This window comes from Aethalodelphis obliquidens, unplaced genomic scaffold (assembly GCF_003676395.1).
Source record: "Aethalodelphis obliquidens isolate GAN/ISIS:26980383/991018 unplaced genomic scaffold, ASM367639v1 scaffold38, whole genome shotgun sequence".
NCBI lineage: Eukaryota > Metazoa > Chordata > Mammalia > Artiodactyla > Delphinidae > Aethalodelphis > Aethalodelphis obliquidens.
In genome coordinates, this window is record NW_020837982.1 from 8,386,164 (window position 1) to 8,402,542 (window position 16,379).

At 49.6% G+C, this 16,379-nt stretch overlaps 1 protein-coding gene and 1 pseudogene across 3 annotated transcripts in view; one reads left to right on the plus strand and one right to left on the minus strand.

The window, feature by feature from the left end:
- Positions 1-2,140: 2,140 nt before the first annotated feature.
- Positions 2,141-2,258, minus strand: LOC113633180 (uncharacterized; annotated as a pseudogene).
- Positions 2,259-7,797: 5,539 nt separating this feature from the next.
- Positions 7,798-16,379, plus strand: part of SPNS3 (SPNS lysolipid transporter 3, sphingosine-1-phosphate (putative)) — a 68,360-nt gene continuing 59,778 nt past the window's right edge. For 2 of the 3 annotated variants that reach the window (XM_027130751.1, XM_027130753.1), the window contains exon 1: positions 11,576-12,848. In XM_027130751.1, the coding sequence (XP_026986552.1) occupies positions 12,542-12,848 (307 nt within the window). In that variant the 5' untranslated portion in view covers positions 11,576-12,541. Of the gene's footprint in view, positions 9,415-11,575; positions 12,849-16,379 lie in introns of those variants that run through there. The other variant, XM_027130752.1, reaches the window with a different exon arrangement.

The window sequence follows — 16,379 nt, forward strand, 5'->3', positions numbered from 1 at the left end:
ATGACCAAAAAAAAAAGAAGATAGTATAGCAAAAAGGAGAGGAGCACAGAGTTCAGAACCAGGTGGGGCAGTTATTTAGCCTCTTTGGGGCTGTTTCTGATTCTAAAAAATAAGTATAATTATCATACCCAATTCACAGGTAGTTGGCAGGGTCCAGCACATGGTGAGTACTATTTAGTATTTGCTATTATTACTATTGGAAAGTAAGGAAAAAGGAAAAAAAAGAAAGGAAAAAAAGTACCTATAATTCTAGGAGCCTGAGATAAATACTGTTAACTCTTTGGGATATGTGCTTCTATACTTTTGCCCTGGGTATATGCTTTATAAAAATGGTCGGTTCTGGGCTTCCCTGATGGCGCAGTGGTTGAGAGTCCGCCTGCCGATGCAGGGGACGCGGGTTCGTGCCCCGGTCTGGGAAGATCCCACATGCCGCGGAGCGGCTGGGCCCGTGAGCCATGGCCGCTGAGCCTGCGCGTCTGGAGCCTGTGCTCCTCAACGGGAGAGGCCACAACAGTGAGAGGCCCGCGTACAGCAAAAAAAAAAAAAAAAAAGGTCGGTTCCATAATGTGGGATACAATATGATCACAGCTCTTATTTTCCCAGTTAATCACTCATGATTGCATGTGTCTCATTAGCAAGAAATCCAGGATCTTTAGATCACCCTGAATTATCCATGAACTTTGGGGGTTTATACTATGCCTGGAATAGTTCATGACTGCTGTTGCTTCTTATGGCCACATGGTGTCACTATTGGAGCCTGATCCCAACCAGTCCATAGGACTTGCTGGTGAAGGATGCTGTTGTGTCCTTTTGAAAACCGGCTAAACTCAGCTAGGGGCTTGCAGGCTTGAGATCCCAAGCCTGTGGCTCTCGGTGCGTAGCAGCTCTCTTTCCTGTACACTTCCCCCTAGTTAGTGTGCCCGCTAGCTTCAGGAGCCCCAGGTTAGGACAGTATTTCCTTTTCTCCTTGGGAACCCACACCAGGGGCTTGTTTAAACCCTCCAAATATAAAGGGTCACCTGACACCCCCTTATCCTGGGAGTGTGGTCACTTCCTCTTGTAGGGCACCGAGGTGGTTAGCTTTCTGTGAAAGATGTTGTTTGCTCACCCAACGGCTACTTGCCTACTTCTTCTTTACTAACGGAGGCAGCCTCCCACGGGGCCCACCTTCCCAGCTTCTCTTGCAGCTGGGTCACAGACATTGGCTCAAACCTGGCTGGAGGGTCTTGAGGGGATGCTGGCTGGGGGATTTCTGGGGAAGATTTTCCTCTCTGATAAATACACATGAATATATTTCAGGAGAAATCTTCCTTATTGGGACTTCCCTGACCGTCCAGTGGTTAAGACTTCACCTTCCAATGTAGGAGGTGCGGGTTTGATTCCTGGTCAGGGAGCTAAGATCCCACATGCGTCTCGGCCAAAAAACCTAAAACATAAGCAGTATTGTAACAAATTCAATAAAGACTTCAAAAATGATCCACATCAAAAAAATCTTTAAAAAAAGAAAAAAAAAAGAAAAGAAATCTTCCTTCTTATATGTGAGAGGGCAAACCTGCAGACGAAGGCTGAGGTAGCCAGCCTTCAAGAAGATCTCCAGGTAGCTTTGCCTCCTGGTTTCCATGCCCTTGTGTAGTCCTCTCGTGCAGTGAATCAGGGCTGGCCTATGTGACCGATTAGAATATAGCAGAATGCAGACTTAGAGGGCTAGATTGTGAAAGGTATTGAAGTTTCTGCCCTGGTCCCTATTGGATTGCTCCCTCTGGAGGGAGCAAGCCACCACACTGTAAGGACACATACCCCACTGTGAGGACACTCAGACAGATCTGCAGAGAGGAGTCAACAGCCAGTGCCGACTTGCCAGCCATGTGGGTGAACCATGGGGGTCCTTGGAAGTGGACCCTCCAGCTCTAGTCAAGCCTTCAGATGAGCACAGCCCCAGGTGACATCTCACTGCACCACAAGGGAGACTGAGCCAGAACCCCCAGTAAGCTGCTCTGACCCACTGAAGCCGTGAGGGATGATAAATATTGTTGCTTAAAGCCATACATTTGGGGGGGGGGGTTGTTATACAGCAATAGATAAGTACTCAAAGGCCAACACTATAAAGACTTCAGAGAGGAAAGATGGAAAACACTGGCGTCTTCGATGACATCATGGTGCCACTGAGTTCTCTCATCCAAGTACTAACCAGGCCCGACCCTGCTTAGCTTCCAAGATCAGATGAGATCGGGCGTGTTCAGGGTGGTATGGCCATAGACCATGGTGCCACTGAGTTAACCAACCCTGAAACCTCCTACTTCCCATCCCTTTGAGTGAGAGACGTACACACAAACTGCAAAGCTGAGTGGACCTTCTAGGGCCATCCAATCCCTCCACCACCATGGCTACCAACATTCAGATAGGGTAGTTGAGGCGCAGAGAGGGAAAGCCTCTGGTTTGCCCCTCGTAGTGTTGGACCCCAGGCTTCCTACGTGGTCATCCATGACTCTGTGTTGCCCCACGCCGGCCTCCTGCTCCTGGGACGTGATGATCTTCTGTTTTATTCCTAAAATGCCTCTTGGGCAACGCCTCTTCATAAAAAACCCCTCTAGAGGTCAAATCCTGAATCCCTGGTAGGAACCCACCTTTGGAAGCCGAGGAGTCCAAGGCAGTCGGTCGTATTCTGAGGCTGTGCTCCTGGCCAACACCCAGTCTCCTGGATTTGACCAATCCCGGGGGTTCTGACTCCTTGAGCTGCTCCCTTGCTCTGAAAGCCAAGGCAGGGTGGCATTCTGGGCTGGCATAGTGAGGGCTGGACCTGGAAAGGGGTGACCATGACCAGCGTATCTGGGGCAGCTGCCTCTGGATGGGGGGCAGCTCTGTCTCAGTGTTCAGTAGCTGCAGTGCTCTTGTGTAGTTTGCATGAGTGTGAGTGTGTGTGTGTGCTTGCAGGCTTGGTTTCTCACTCATGCACTCCTACTTGAGGGTGTAGCTCTGCCCGTCACTCCTCGGCCCTGAGGGCAGGGCTGAGACCCTAGTCTCATCTACGTGTGCCGGGGAAGACCCTGTTTAATTTAACACTGACATAGCATTTCCTCAACACCAGGCAAAGTTCTAGGCACATTTCAAACTCATTTAAGCTGCAACAACCCTACAAGGTATGTACTATCATTATCCCCATTTTATAAATTTATTTACTTACTTATTTTTGGCCGTGTTGGGTCTTCGTTGCTGCGTGCGGGCTTTCTCTAGTTGTGGTGAGCGGGGGCTACTCTTCGTTGCGGTGCGCAGGCTTCTCATTGCTGTGGCTTCTCTTGTTGCAGAGCACGGGCTCTAAGGCACGCAGGCTCAGTAGTTGTGGCGCGCAGGCTCAGTTGCTCCGCGGCATGTGGGATCTTCCCGGGCTGAAACCGGTGTCCCCTGCGTTGGCAGGTGGATTCTGAACCACTGCGCCACCAGGGAAGTCCCATCCCCATTTTATAGATGGGATAATAGAGGCACAGAGAGGTTGATTGGCCTAAGATCAAAGGGTCAGTGAGTAGTGAGTCTGGCTCCGGGTTAGGATCTTAGCCATGATGCCAGCCTGCCTGCGCGTGCTCAGGCTGAAAGGCCTGATTCTGAACTTCCCTATGTTTCACAAAGACCATCCACATGGGGTTTGTGGTTGGACTGCATGGCAGAGGCCAAGGACCAATCACTACCATCATCATCATCACCATCATCGTCATAACAATAATAATTGTCACCGAATGCTTCCTACGTGCCAGGCTCTATGCCGGGAATGTTACGCGTACTTATCTCAGTTCGTCCTCACAGTTAACCCCTCCAGCACATATTCTTCTCTCTGTATCACACATGAGATCATTGAAGCTCAGAGAGGCTGGGGACTTGCCCAAGGTACACAGCTAGGAAGAAGCAAAATCGGAATTCGAATCCAGGCTCGTCAGACGGCAAAGCTCGTTTCCTTGCCATGTCACCAGACTGGTTTTTTGTTTGTTTGCTTTAACTTAAAAAAAAAATTGAGGTGAAATTCACATAACATAAAATTTTAAACGTTTTAAAGCATGCAATTCGGTGGCATTTGTTACATTCACTATACTGTGCAACCATCACCTCTATCAAGTCCCCAAAACATTTTCATCACCCCAAGCGAGAGAGACCTATGTACCTATGAAGCATTCCCTCCTCTCAGCCCCTGGCAACCACTAATCTGTTTTCTATTTCTATAGACTTAACTATTTGGGGTATTTCATGTAAATGGAATCATATATTGTGTGATTTTTTGTGTCTGGCTTCTCTCACTTAGTGTGTTTTTGAAATTTAGCCACGTTGTACGTGGGTCAGGACCTCATGCCTCTTTATGGATGACTAACATTCCATTGCAGGTATACACCACATGTTGTTTACTGATTTGTCAGTTGATGGACATTTGTTTCCACCTTTTGGCAAGTGTGAATAGCACTGCTATGAACATTCATGTGAAAGTGTTTCTTTGAGCCTCTATTTTCAGTTCTTTTGGGCATATGCTTAGGAGTAGAATTGCTGGGTCATGTGGCATTCTATGATTCGCCTTATTTTTTTAAATTGGAGTATAGTTGCTTTACACTGCTGTGTAGGTTTCTGCTGTACGGCAAAGTGAATCAGCTATACGTATAAATATCGCCCCTCTTTTTTGGATTTCCTTCCCATGTAGGTCACCACAGAGCACTGAGTAGAGTTCCCTGGGCTATACAGTAGGGTCTCATTAGTTATCTATTTTATACAGAGTATCAATAGTGTATATATGTCAATCCCAACCTCCCAATTCATCCCACCCCGCACCTTTCCCCTTTGGTGTCCATATGTTTGTTCTCTATGTCTGTGTCTCTATTTCTGCTTTGCAAATAAGATCATCTATACCATTTTTCTAGATTCCACATATATGTGTTAATATACGATATTTGTTTTTCTCTTTCTGACTTCACTCTGTATGACAGTCTGTAGATCCATCCACGTCTCTGCAAATGACACAATTTCGTTCCTTTTTATGGCTGAGTAATATTCCATTGTATATATGTACCACATCTTCTTTATCTATTCCTCTGTTGATGGACATTTAGGTTGCTTCCATGTCCTGGATATTGTAAATAGTGCTGCAGTGAACATTCGGGTGCGTACATCTTTTTGAATTATGGTTTTATTTACCTAAGTGTGGGATTGCTGTGTCATATTGTAGTTCTACTTTTAGTTTTTAAAGGAACCTCTATACTGTTCTCCATAGTGGCTGTATTAGTTTATTAGTTTACATTCCCACCAACAGTGTAAGAGGGTACCCTTTTCTCCACACCCTCTCTAGCATTTATTGTTTGTAGATTTTTAAAAATTTTTATTTATTTATTTTATTTTTGGCTGCATTGGGTCTTTGTTGCTGCACGCGGGCTTTCTCTAGTTGCAGTGAGCGGGGACTACTCTTCGTTGTGGTGCACAGGCTTCTCATTGCAGTGGCTTCTCTTGTTGCGGAGCACGGGTTCTAGGCTCGTGGGCTTCAGTAGTTGTGGCATACAAGCTCAGTAGTTGTGGCTGACAGGCTTAGTTGCTCCACTGCATGTGGGATCTTCCCAGACCAGGGCTCGAACCCTTGTCCCCTGAATTGGCGGGCGAATTCTTAACCACTGTGTCACCAAGGAAGCTCCATTGCCCATTTTTAATTGAGTTGTTTGTCATTTTGTGGTTTATCTTTTTATTTAGAAATAACTTTCAACTTACAGAAAAATTACAATATAGTACAAAGAAACCCAAGCAATCTTTACCCGAATTCATCTATTATTAACATTTTGCCCCATTTGCTTTCTTGCTATATCTGTTTTTTCTTTTTTTTTTCCTGAACCACTCGAATGTAAGTTGCTTACAGGATGGCCCTTTACCCCTAAATGCTTCAGTGCAAGGATTTCACTTACATAACCGTAGTGCAGTCATCAACTTCAGTAAATTCAACACTGATCTATTTCTTCCTAGTCTATCATCTACATTCCAATTTTATCCATTGATCCAATAATATGCATTTCTTCCTCCAGTTTAGGACCCAGTCCAGGATCCCATGTTGCATTTAATTATCATCTCTCTTTCATCTCCTTTAATGTGAAACAATCCCTCAGTCTTTCTTAGTCTTTTGTGACCTTGACATTTTGAATAATACAGTTTCTTTAAAAAAACATAGTCTTCTATACTCTTACCATCTGATCTAGCAATTGTGCTTCTTGGTATTTACCCAAAGGAGTTAAAAACTTATGGCCACACACAAACTCGCACATGGATGTTTTTTTATCAGCTTTATTTATAATTGCCCAAACTTGCAAGCATCCAAGATGCCCTTCAGGAGGTGAATGGATAAACCACGGCCCATCCAGACAATGGAATATTATGCAGTACTAAGAAGAAATGAGAACCTGCCATAGGGGCAGCCGGTGGTGCCCTGCTCGCCCGCGTCAGCGCCCTGGGCTGGTAGGACCTGCTCCCTTCCCTTGCCTCAAGGCGCTCTTCAGAATCTGAAAAGGAAGCAGTTGGGAGCATGGTGCCCGTGAGCTGGGGCGCACACCAGGGACATCTTTCGTCCCCAGGTCCCTCCCCGAGCTTGAGGTCAGAACAGAGATGAGAGTCTAGAGGAGAAAGGAAACTCGCCCTTTGGGCTGATGCCCACGCCGGGAAAGCTCTGGCTGACTCTTCGTGGTGCAAGCATCTCGGTCTTCATTTTACAGATGAGCAGACTCGAAGCTTAGAGGAACCCATTCATTTCTTAGTCCAACAGTTAATTAAAGCACCTACTTTGTGCCAGGCCCTGGGTTAGGCTCTGGAGACACAACCACGAACAAGACACGCGCTCCTGACGGAAGGCACAAAACATAAGGGAGTGATGCCCAACTGAACTTGAGCCCGCAGAGGTCCGCACAGGGGTGCCCAGGAGCCCTGGGACCAGGCCAGCTCTGCCACACATGTATCAATACGGAGTGGCGGGCTGCCTTCCTGGACCTGTTTCTCCATGAGGAAGTAGAGAACATCTGCTCCCTTCCCCTAACTTTCTGGAAAGAAGGCCAGGGAGGAAGAGCCCTCTCTCCCCCAAGGTCCTGGTTCTTTTGGACAGGTCCACTTGCCAGAAGACCAAGGGGGCTTATTTCTGCCGAAGCTGCAGGGATAGGCCTCAGGGCACAGAGCCCTAGTTACCTCACTGCCGGAGCAGGTGCAGGGGGATGGGATAGTTTCTAACTCAGGGGCACAACCTTTAGACACAGGGCCTCCTCCTCTTTCAAACACTGCGTGGCTGGAGAGCCAGGGGCTAGAGCTGTCTCCCTACATGGTGTCTATAAAGCAGTGCTGGTTAGCTGGGGCCGGACTAAGAGCTGCTGGCAGGTAGATCTGGTTTCCCGTACCAGCCGTGGCTGTGGGCAGTTCACTTAAGCCCCTCTGAGTCGCAGTTTCATCCCAGAAATGGAGAAAATGACAGTATTTACCGTATAGAGGTGTTGGGAGATCAAATGAGATAATGCATTTAAAATGCTGTACAGTGGTTAAGAATCCACCTGCCAATGCAGGGGACACGGTTCGGGCCCTGGTCCAGGAAGATCCCACATGCTGTGGAGCAACTAAGCCCGTGCACCACAACTACTGAGCCTGCGCTCTAGAGCCTGTGAGCCACAACTACTGAGCCCGCGTGCCACAACTACTGAAGCCCCTGCGCCTAGAGCCCGTGCTCCGCAACAAGAGAAGCCACCACAATGAGAAGCCCACGCACCACAACGAAGAGTAGCCCCAGCTCGTCGCAGCAAGAGAAAGCCGCGTGCAGCAATGAAGACCCAGTGTAGCCAAAAATAAATAAATTAAATAAATAAATTTTTAAAAAAAGAAGAAGAAGAAGAAATGAGCTCTCAAGCCGTGAAACAACATGGAGGAAACTTCAATGCAAATGACTAAGAGAAAGAAGCCAATCTGAAAGGGCTACATCGTGTAAGATTCCAACTATATGACATTCTGGAAAAGGCAAAACTATGGAGACAGTAAAAATATCAGTGGTTGTCAGAGGATGAGGGGAGGGAGGGATGAATAGGCAGAGCACAGAGGATTTTGGGGCAATAAAGCTATTCTGTGACACTATAATGGTGAGTACATGCGGTACGTTTGTCCAAACCCATAGAAGGTACCACACCAAGAATGAACCCTAACGTAAACTATGGACTCTGAGTGATAATGATGGGTCAAGGTCATCAACTGAAGCAAATGTCCCACTCGGGTGGGTGGGGTGCTGATAATAGGGGAGGCTATGCGTGTGTGGGGCAAGTGGGAGTAAAGAGTAAAGAGGGGTAAATGGGAAATCCTAACCTTTTGCTCAGTTTTGCTGTGAACCTAAAACCGCTCTAAAAAATAAAGTCTATTAAAAAAATAGTGTCCCTCATTTGGGTTTGTCTGATGTTTCCACGTGATTAGATTGGGGTCATGCATTCCTGGTGGGAATCCTGCCCCTCATTGGTGATGCTATTTTAATCCTTTGGTCAAGATGTTGCCTGATTCTCCTCCTGTATCGTTACCCTTCCCCCCACCTGCTACTAATAAACAATCTGTAAAGAGACACTTTAAGAGCATGCCAATATCTTTCCCCTCATCAAAAATCTCCCGCTAAACTTCACATCCAATGTTGAGTTTTGCCCACAGGCTGCCTTCCTGTCGGCCGCCCCTCGCTGTCTTTGTTTCTCCGGTTAGGACATTACGTAGGAGCAGGTTAGCCTCCGCTTCCGGTCCAGTCCAGTGTCGCTCTCCTGGCCAACACCCAGCCTTCCTGATCTGACCCGGGTTCGAGTCCCTCATTCACAGCCCATCTCATGTGTGGCAGCCAGACCTTCCCACAGCGAGTGGGACTCTGGGAGACTCGTCTCATTTCCTGTCCTGCAAAGCTTCTCTTTCTCACGGCTGCTACCATAGCCCCAGGCTAGGTCAAAAGGACCAGCCACCCTGGGTGGTGAGGCCAGGAGCTCTCTTCCCCCCAGCAGGCCTCAGGGGCTGCTGCGGATGGTGAAATCTCACCTTCGAGGCTGCACTGGGATCAGTAGAGACCTGCAGTAAGATACCGAGCGGTTAGGGCAGCTGCTTTGAGGTTGGGCGGCTGGGAGCCCACAGGAAGTGACTTGGTGCAGATCTGATGCGTCTTTACCCCGGCACCCATCACGGGACGGGAGCTGCAGGCTGGCGAGGCTGGGGGCATGTCCGCGGAGTGCGGGGAACCTGGGCCCAAGGGGCTTCAGGGCTGGTCCCCGGGGCCAGGCGGGCACTCAAGGGCCATGGGCTCGGGTCCATGCCCCTCTCCATCCACGCCCACCCCCTGGAGCCTGCCCCGCTGGAGAGCTTATGTGGCTGCTGCCGTGCTCTGCTACATCAACCTCCTGAACTACATGAACTGGTTCATCATTGCAGGTGAGGAAGGGGACGGGCATCCTGGGCGGCACTTGCCCATCTACCTGCTGGCTGCCCTGCCACCAGCTGGTGCTGTGTATCCACAGTGGGCTTCTGTCCAGCAGACTTTCTTCTTGTGCAGCACATCCCTGCTATTCTTACCCCCGGCCTGGTTTCAGCCTGGCCTGAAATGGGGGAGGGTCAAATGAGTTCCCAATCCAGCCCCAAACTGTATATGCACCCAGATGTGGGTGCACAATGGTGGGTGGGTGAGGACAGCAGGGAGGACTGGGCCTCGGGCAAATGTCTGGTGGTTCTGGGTGGAAGGTCGGGGTGAGGTCGTGGAGGACAGGGTGGCCTGGCCCTGCTCCCAAGCAAGAACTAGCTGGCTGGTTGTTTCTGGGGCATCAGGCTGCGTGCAAACTTTGCACATTCTGCCTTCCTTCCTGTAGGCCCCAGGGCTCAACCTGCTGTGTCTTCATGTCACTCACTCATGCACTTATTCATTTGTCCATTCATTTATTCAAGATTCAGCCTTTTCTCTCTTGATCGCGGATTCCTTCAAGATCGACTGAGCACTATGGGCCTTGGGGACCCTCTGGTGGGCCTTGGGGACCCAGGGGAGGGGAAGTCAACCTTGTAGCTCCTGAACTCAGGAATGAGCCTCATGGGGCAGAGGGACAGAGGAGCCTGGGGAGCTCCGAGGAGGTGCTTGCAGCAGGCGGGGCCCTCCTCCGAGCCCAGGGTATGGATTCAGCAGTTACCAGCTCGCAGCTGTGGAATGAATGGGCCTGGGGTTGCAGATAGCACCAGACCCAGTGGGCGTGTCTGTCTTCAAGGAGCTCAGAGGCATACAGGACACACGTAGAAGTGGCTCTAATCCAGGACAGACTCGGGAGAGCATCATTTGGGCAGCCCCAGGATGAAAAACTGAGGGTTCCGACAGAATTCACAGAGGAGGGGCATATGGTTTGGGTCTTGAAGGCTGAAAAAATCGGTAAAGCAGGGAATGGGGTCAGGCAAGGGCGTTCAGAGAGAGGGGTCGGCATGAGCCAGAGCACATGGGGCCAAAGTGCATGCTCTGATCAGGAGAGGAGCTGGGGGAAGCGGCAACTTATTCTAAAAGGGTGTTTGGGGCTGGATCATAGGTTTCTTGGGGGCCAGGCTGGGAGCTTGCACTTTCTGCTGAGGCCGTGGGGAGCAAGTGGGGAGACTGTAATCAGAGTTGAGGCCCTGATGGAGGCAAGAGGAGACGGGGAGGTCAGTCAGAGGCTACCACTAGGATTAGACTGGAGCTGGGGAGGCATGAGTTGGACTGGGGGTGGAGGGCATGAAGGGGAGAGGAGGGGTCAACCAGGCATGTGGAGCTCTTTCAGCCCCGCAGGCTGGGATCCTTGCTTTCCTGGGAGGCCGCTGGCTGGGCTGTCAGTCCCTGAGTCCTCCCGGCCTGAGGCACTTTCCCTGATGGGAATTCCTCTGGCTGTGTGAGTAGCAAGGCTGTGGTTATTGGGCTGAGGGAGGCCAGGAGAAGCGAAACTCCACAGAGTGCCTGGGGACGGTTGGAGCAGGTGATTGTCAGCCACTAGAATTCTCTGGTGTGAAGCAGGTCTTTGGGAGGCCAGAGGGACAGAGGAAAGATAAAAACAAGGCTGGGACTTCCCTGGTGGCACAGTGGTTAAGAATCCACCTGCCAATGCGGGGGACACGGGTTTCAGCCCTGGTCCGGGAAGATCCTACATGCCGCGGAGCAACTAAGCCCGTGCGCCACAACTACCGAGCCTGCGCTCTAGAGCCCACGAGCCACAACTACTGAGCCCATGCGCCACAACTAGCGAGCCTGCGCTCTAGAGCCCATGAGCCACAACTACTGAGCCCGAGTGCCAGAACTACTGAAGCCCACGTGCCTAGAGCCTGTGCTCCACAACAAGAGAAGCCACCGCAATGAGAAGCCCGCGCACCGCAACGAAGAGTAGCCCCCGCTTGCCGCAACTAGAGAAAGTCCGTGCACAGCAATGAAGACCCAACACAGCCAAGAAAAACAGGAGCCCAGGAGCAGTCAAAACAAGGGGCTGAGTCCCAGTCCCCCAAATGAGTGCGAATATAGAGAATTTTTACTTAGCCATTTTCTTTGTTTACCTGTGTTGTCTCTTGCCAATGAATATGTCTAATTCGTGTAAGTAAAAGTATTAAAAGGGAAGGAAAGACATACAAGTTGGTATCTGGACATTGTGGCAACTGGGTACAAAGTGAATATCGGAAAAAAACCCTCTCACTTTGCTTCTCTGTTTCTTCCATCTTTTTCACCCACTGGCTGGTCTCACAGGTGTGGATGTGGGGCTTTCTTCTCCATCGTGGGGATGTTTCTGCAGGGCTCCATTTGTGACTCTGGGTGGGAGGGTAGACCCAGCTCCCCTAATTCCAGCTGTACAGCCATAGGTGGCTGGAGCCTCTGTTTCTCCAACTGTATAATGGGGACAGTGATACTGAGGGCCCTCAGCCATCTCATAATTCAATCAAAGTGATGACAGGGCCAGAGCCTCACAGCTCAGATGAGCAGGTGCCTGGGACCGTGACTGACTCTGGAGTACCACCAAGGGGCTGAGGGGATTTCGGCCTAGCGATCTCTCGGAGGGCCTTCAGAGCAAGAGCCTGCCACCCTCAGGGGCCGAGGTCGGACCTAAGTGGGACCCTCTGAAGCTCTCATGGGCATTCCGTGTTTGTGTGTCCATGCCCCTGGAAGAACATGCTTGTGTGTGCATGTGTGCAGGCCAGGGCACATATGCCTTTGCATGCACATGCTCATGCAGGTATATGTATGTCTATGAATGTCTGGAGTTTGTATACGAGCAGGGCTGCACAATCCCAGGGACTTTCATTTACACTGTAGTCTAAGTGAACGGCTGCCGTCACTATGACTGTGACGTGAATGGCAGCCCTGCACGTGTGCAAATGCATGCATGCCTGTGCGTGTGTCTTTACGTGTACATCTCAGTGTACGTATGTCCGGGTGTACGAGACTGGGCTTACACGCCTGTGAGTGCAGGCTCCTGTATGTGGATGTCTCGGTGCCTCTGGGTGTGCCTGTTTGCATGCAGCTGTGTGGATCTGCATGTCTGTGTGCCTGCATGACTAAGTGTCATGCTTGTGCATGAATGTGTGTGTATATCTGTGCCTTTGGGATGTGCTGGCTCCTGTATCTGTGTGTGTGTGTGTGTGTGTGTATGTGTTTGTGTGCATGTGTGGGAGAGAGGGGAAGAGAACAGTGGGCCCGGGTGCCACACCGGTGCTGTGCTGGTCGGCTGCAGGCCTGTCCCAAATGCAGGGGCAGCTGCCCTTAGAGGCCTGGCAGGCAACTTCCCATTTCCTGAGCACTGTCCGTCTGCCCACAGGAGTTCTGCTGGACGTACAGAAGTTTTATCAGATCAGTGACAGCAATGCTGGTTTGCTTCAGACAGGTAAGGAGGGAATCCCCAGCCTGGGGCCCTGGGCTCATGCTGGGTGGGGGTCTTTCAGCAGGTTCTGCTCTGTGTCCATCTCCAGCTGCTGGGAAATGGGTGCCAGGCTGAGCCTCACTGAGTCCCTTGGCACAGAGGATGGGTGGTATTTGGGTGGGAGGGACAGTCTGGGTCGGAGAAGGAGGCAGCACAGGCTGGGATCTGGTTGGTGCCTGAACAGCCTCTTAGGGTTTGAGGGTAGGAGCTGTGGAAGAAGCAACGGGAGCCGGGGCTGGAAAAGCCTCCCGAGTGGAGTTGCTCACTCATCCTTCACATCTGTTAAGCTCAGCTTTGTAGCCGGGGTTGAGAGTTTCTGACGTGTGCTTTCCTCTCACGGACCTGATCGCTAGGACACAGACAGACAGACAGTGGACTTCCCTGGCAGTCCAGTGGTTAAGACTCTGGGCTTCCACTGCAGGGGGCATGGGTTCGATCCCTGGTTGGGGAACTAAGATCCCACATGCCTCGAGGAGCAGCCAAAAAAAATAAAAAAAGGTAGACAGAGACACGTACCCCGCCCATGGGCTCAGGTGGGGTCTGGGCCCACTGGGACCTACATTCCAGCAGTGGGGAGCAGCCACACCTCCCATTCCAAGGTTGGGGTTGCAAGGCATTAACTTTTCCCCAATGTCTGGATGGCGACACACACATGCACACGCACATGTATGCACACACTCACAACACAGGATACACGTGTGTGTTCTTTACAGTTTTGAGAGAATTCATGTACAGATCGAGCCCGTATATTTCTTTCCTAAAATAGATCTTCCTGAGAACAAGCATCTGGCTCTTTTTTTCCCACCTCCCCTTTAATACTCACCTGTCCACCATTTAAAACATATATTTATTTATTTATTTGGCTGTGCCAGGTCTTAGTTGTGGCATGTGGGATCTAGTTCCCTGACCAGGGATCGAACCCGGGCTCCCTGCATTGGGAGCGTGGAGTCTTAACTGCTGGACCACCAAGGAAGTTCCTGTCCACCATTTTTGGCAGGAAAATACACCTATCCCCATTCTGAGTTTTACTAGGTATAGAAACCTCCAGGGTACTAGACAAAGGGACCCCTCATGGCTGTTTGGCTTCTGTTGATGAGGCCCTGGAACAGGTCAGAGAGAGCATCGGTAGAAACCAATTGGGGATGTTTCCTCCAGGCTACAAACCCGGGGATGGCAAGGCACCAAGCCTTATCTAGCTGTCCCGCTCGTGTGTGACAGTCTACTATTTATCTGCGATTGAGAATTCAGAAGTGAGATGGTTGTCTTAGGGATGGGTATCAACACATGTATTTCAACTAAAAAAATGAAGCCAACATTTTAATATCTTTTCTTTTTTTTTTTTTTTTGCGGTACGCGGGGCTCTTACTGTTGTGGCCTCTCCCGTTGCGGAGCACAGGCTCCGGACGCGCAGGCTCAGCAGCCATGGCCCGTGTCCCCTGCATCGGCAGGCAGACTCTCAACCACTGCGCCACCAGGGAAGCTCTTAATCTCTTTCTTACAGACAACCAGTCTGATCTGTCCTACTGATTGGGCAAATGAGGACTGGCTTTGCCCATAAGCCTTTATGGTAGACATTTCCTGTAAACTGAATGAGCTTAATCTGCAGCCTAAGGATTTGGATGAAAATATAGTTTAAAACATACAATCATGCTGGAAATCACATCCTTCTCAACTATTTAAACTTACGATAAAAATGCCTCAGCTGAAAACATGCAAAAGGGTACACAGTTCTGTAAACCGAGGCACCGAGCAAAAGAGGTAGATCACTGGTTAGACCACCGTATTTTCCAATTGCTCCTGTCTTGGGGCTGAGGCCGGCAGCTGGTGCTTACCTTCCAGTCATATTGTAGCCAAAGGGAGACTGTCTCGGTTCAATACCCACAACCTTCTAGATTAAACAGATAATGGAATCTGAGTCAGTATTTCCCTTCCCTGGTTCTTACCATGGTGAACAGGATTATGACCACAAGGCCCCTGATAAGTGAGTTGTGGGGAGGGAGAAGTTTGTGTGTATGAGAGAGAGCGGGGGGAAGCCTGTGAACGTGGGGACGTGCTTGTGAGTGTGTAGTGGGGAATGTGCGTGTGCGTGTGAGTGTGTGTGTTTGAGGTTGGATGAAGGGAAGGGGTTTCTCTGCAGAAGCAGCCCAAAGAGGTGTGTGGAAAGGGCAGTGGGCTTGGAGGCCTGACGACCGACCAGGCTTGTCCCCAGTGACCTCAGGTGAGTCTTTTCACCTTTCTGGGTCACCGTGCAATAGCCCTAAGACCCACCCTGCTGTCTGCAGGGTGGTAGACTGGAGGAAACCGATGACTCAGAGGGCACGGTGTAGCTCTAAGAGTGGGGTGGAAGGTGGGGGGAAGCAGTGGTCAGACACCCCTCGCCCCACCGCTATGGGACAGAGAAGCTGCTGGAGTTAGTTAACTGATTTACAATATTTAAAACGAACACTGATGTGGACCTCACCGTGTGCCAGGTGCTAGTCTAAGGGCTTAATAACATTAACTCATTTAATCTCACAACAATCCCACGAGGCAGGGATTATTATTATGCCCATTGTACGGATGATGAACCTGAGGCACAGAGAGGCTATGGGGCTTGCTGAAGGTCACACAGCTGGTAAGTGACAGAGCTGGGATTCAAATCCAGGTAGCTGCTTATAGAGTCCTTCTCTGAACCCTGTGCTCCTTAATTACTCCCACCTTGTCACAGAAATGATTTTAATCTGGAGAGCGAAGGCGTGCCTGCCTTCCACTTAGGGGCAGGCGTCTCCAACCCAGGAGATCTGCAGGTTTAAGGTGTTTATATCCTGTAAAGGATTCCCTACCCCAAATCTCATAAAAGTATGAGATTTGGGGAAATATTTTATAAGCTTTAGGTAAAGAAGATGTGCATTAACAAGACACAAAATGACTCCCCCCCCAAGAAGATTGATAAATTTGACTACATCAAAGCTAAATCCTTCTGTATGATGGTGATTGAAACTATAAGTGCAATTAGCAATAATAATAGGTGACATTTGTTGGGCATTTACATAAAGCCCGTCACTGCCTTTTATATGCTTTATTTTATTTAATCTTCCCCATAACCTTATGGGGGAAGTACTATTACTATCGTACTCTGTAGTTGATAAAGGGAAAACAGGAGAGTTAAGGATTTTGTCCAAAGTCACACAACTAGGAAGTGGTGGGGTCAGGATGTGAGCCCAGGTATTCAGTCGCAGAATTTGCATTTTAAATCCTTAATACAAATATAAAGGACTGGGAGAAATTTATCCACAAAGAGCCCGATAGAAAAATAGGCAGAGGATGTGAACACAGAGCCTGCTACTCAGCCTCACTTGGAAAAAGAACAATGCAGGTTAAAACGTCAGCGAGACGCCATTTGTGTTTCAACCATTAAATGAACAAAAATAGATCGATTGATCCTAGCAAGTGTCAGCAAGCAACATACATACTTCTATTCAAGTGTAAATTGATACAGCCTTTTTGGAGGCCTAT